Raw genomic sequence first — 3,386 nt, 5'->3', positions numbered from 1 at the left:
TCGATTACCCTTAATTTTAGCGTAAGATGGAAAGTAGATGTTATCCACTATAGATATACCTGTACCTGCCTGCGATTACAGCGAGATTCAGTATATATATATATATATTTTTTTTGCCTTTTTTTGTTATATTTTTGTAACTTAGAAAATTTCAGGAACTATCTCTAAAATGTGTATCATATGTCCATCTACTGATCATGCCGGACCTTTGATGAATGGAAATAATTGACAATATCTGAGTAGATGTATACATTTATTTTGAGAATTCTTACATGAAATATCAATGTAGAATATTGCACGATGACATAAAATGAATATGCATTATTATAATTAGCAAAAAAAATGAAATAACATTCTAACATGACTCGATTTGATTTCCAGTTAAACAAAGAAGGAAATCAAGCTCTGTATATTCTGCGATAAAATCAACGGTTGACGCGCGGACCGGTAAGAGAGCATTATGACGTCAATTATGACGTCAGATTGCCGCATGACGTCCGATACATTACTCCTCGGGTAAATGAAGTCTAGCATAATATTTATTATAATATGTCAATGAGCATGTCAGAATTAAAACAATCAAGCCCTTCTTGTGATTTATCGTCTAATTTACCACGGTTCATCGTTCAGATGCTTCAGTATTTAACCACTCGGGCTAACGCCCTCGTGGTTCAATTCCTACGCATCTGAACTCTGACCCATGATAAATTAGACGATAAACCACTCGAAGGCCTTGATTATTTGTTAAATATAAACTAAATTTCCTGTTATAAAATGAAATAGAGCATGATGACGTCAATCATTATATTTCCTCTATAACTGAGATTTTACACAATACGATGAATTCGCATTAAATATAAGTGAAAAAGATGCATAAAACACTAGATGAACAATAAAAACAACAACAAGTGTTACATGATAAAAACTAAAATGTGCGAAATAATAATATGGGATAGGGTATAACATGTACAGAGGCATTTTCTTTCTGTTCTGGTGCCAGTGGCACAGGGACATACTAAATCGACATGAAAGATAAAAATGGTATGCTGCCAGTCTAAAAAGTAATAAAAAATAAAACAATGCAAAATGCAAACAAGGTATTTACGATGCATAAGTAATGTTTATTTATGACAGACTTGTAAAAAAGACTAACGAAAAAAAAAAAACAACAAAAACAACAACAATAACAAAAACAATCTCTAGTAAACTTTCTAAAATTGTCAATAAAATAGCATTCAATCTGTTACTGCTAAAGATAATTATATTAAATCATCTAAGAGATTTAATTCGATCGTGATGTGTTTTTTGCTTATTTAATTACATATGCGAAGTTTTACATCCGAAAAGGAATAAAAGTTTTATTTCCAAATCATCAATGTTAGGAAATCGATTAAATGATAGTCTATATTACCTGAGACGAGAAATACGCACGGCACAGAATAAACTTCCATAAACAAAACAGACCCCTACTAAACACGCACGCTCGCACGCACGCACGCACGCACGCACGCACACACACACACACACACACACACACAAACAACAACAACAACAACAACAACAACAACAGTTAAACAGTATAAGCCCCCCCTCCCCACAAAAAAAAGAAAGAAAAAGAAAAACAGCATCAAAAAAAAGAGAAAAGAAACACAACAGGTAGCTTCTGAATGAACGACACCAACAGTTATATCAACAGGAAACATTTTGTCCGTCTGTGAGTGGAGCAAATTTTATAGTCTCAGTTGGGTTACTTAAATTTCCGGCCTAAATGTCCCGATTGAAATGATACAGTATTAGCAGAAACTTGATGGTAAAGTAAAGTCTAACCCTTCTATTAAAACATGAGGACCTGCATTTCCCAAAATGTACATACGGAGGACATAATAGGAACAAATCAACATAGCAAACAACTCTTAATTTTAAAGACGGTCATTTTCATAGAATCTTGCCAGACACGCCTTTATTTTGATTAAGCATTTTCTCCCACATGGACTGCATAAATTCAATGCTTGGAGCATTACCTACTAGGAGGTTACACTTCGTGTTTTCATTTCCGAAACAATTTAAGGAGTCATACGTATGCAATGATAATAGATGATGCATGTCCACAATGTTAGAACTGACACCTAATTTATCAGCAAGCATTCCATACACATAGAAATCATCTATCCAGAAAAATGGCATACTATGTGCGGCTTCGTATAGCTTTGAAGCCATACTGGTAGACATAGAGATGAAGAAACCATGACAGTACGGCAAAGGAAAGTACTTATGGTTCTTAAATTCACTTTTATCAACCTTCCACTTATAGTTTTCCATGCGTTGTATAATACTCGTGTTTGCATTTTGCCGCAAACAGTATATGGTATCTTGTTTGTTTTCAACAGAATGCAATTTTTCAGTATTTAAGAACACGTCGTCATCAACTTTCAAAACACGTCTATCCCCTGGGCAGAATTCTTTAACCCACCGTAATCCAAGTACTGCCTTATGTGTTAAATTATGATATGTATCAACAAAATTGCCTTGCACAATATCATTGTGTTTGACATTTTCCTTAACTATTCTCATTTGCGTGTGATTGTTTTCAGTTAAGCCCAAAAGAAAAATAATTCTCATGTTGTTTTCCTCCTGCCTTATAATGTTGCCCCATGTGCTCCGAATACCTTGTCTTCTTTTAAAGTTGCCAGTAGCCGAATGTATTAGAACAACAACATCTAAATTCTTTGTCCTTCGACAAATGTCACTATTTTGAATAACGTATGGGTTATCCAAAAGTGGAGATAACTGTTGCTGGGGGTGTGGAATCCATTCAGCGTATTTGTCCATTTGGAAAGGTGCTTTTGTCACAGAATTCATAACATGTTTAGTAACTTCTCTACTGACATTTCTTAGTGACTTCAAAGCTCGGTATTGTTCTGGTGCGGGAAGAATTTTCACATTCGAAGACAGCGCAGACAGAATTAAGCTTTTTTCTTTGCAGCATGTTTCTTGTTGAATATTAGCTGCAAAGTTTGCAAATCTCGTAGTGTCATTCATCGTAAATAAAACAATAAATAACATTGTGCACACACATATTGACTGAATAAAGCCCCCACCACGCCTCAGAAACAACTGTAACATTTTCTTCGACATTTTCACAACCACTGGAGTCTGTACTAAAGAAAAACAAAGCGAAAGTGATAAAGTATTTTAAAAAGTTATAAAGTTATTAAAAGACTATATTTAATGACGTTTAATTGTAAATTAATTCAGTCTTATAATCAATTAAGAATAACAGCTTTACAATTACCAAAGCGATTTGTTTGAATTTAATTAGTGTTCTTTAATAATGACGATAGTGTGATTATCTTGGAAATAAGAAATGCTGAAATAATAATTGCAAA

General features: G+C 33.9%; 1 protein-coding gene across 1 annotated transcript; it reads right to left on the bottom strand.

Annotated features, from left to right (window-relative positions):
• Positions 1-1,532: 1,532 nt before the first annotated feature.
• LOC123552764 (beta-1,3-galactosyltransferase 5-like) lies at positions 1,533-3,135 on the bottom strand. The gene has a single exon (XM_045342505.2). The coding sequence runs from the start codon at positions 3,133-3,135 to the stop codon at positions 1,936-1,938; it is 1,200 nt and encodes a 399-aa protein (XP_045198440.2). The 3' UTR covers positions 1,533-1,935.
• Between the last annotated feature and the right edge of the window lie 251 nt (positions 3,136-3,386).

This window comes from Mercenaria mercenaria, chromosome 4 (genome assembly GCF_021730395.1).
Source record: "Mercenaria mercenaria strain notata chromosome 4, MADL_Memer_1, whole genome shotgun sequence".
Taxonomy (NCBI): domain Eukaryota; kingdom Metazoa; phylum Mollusca; class Bivalvia; order Venerida; family Veneridae; genus Mercenaria; species Mercenaria mercenaria.
Note: the sequence above shows the minus strand (reverse complement) of the source record. Positions and strands in the feature narration are given on the sequence as shown.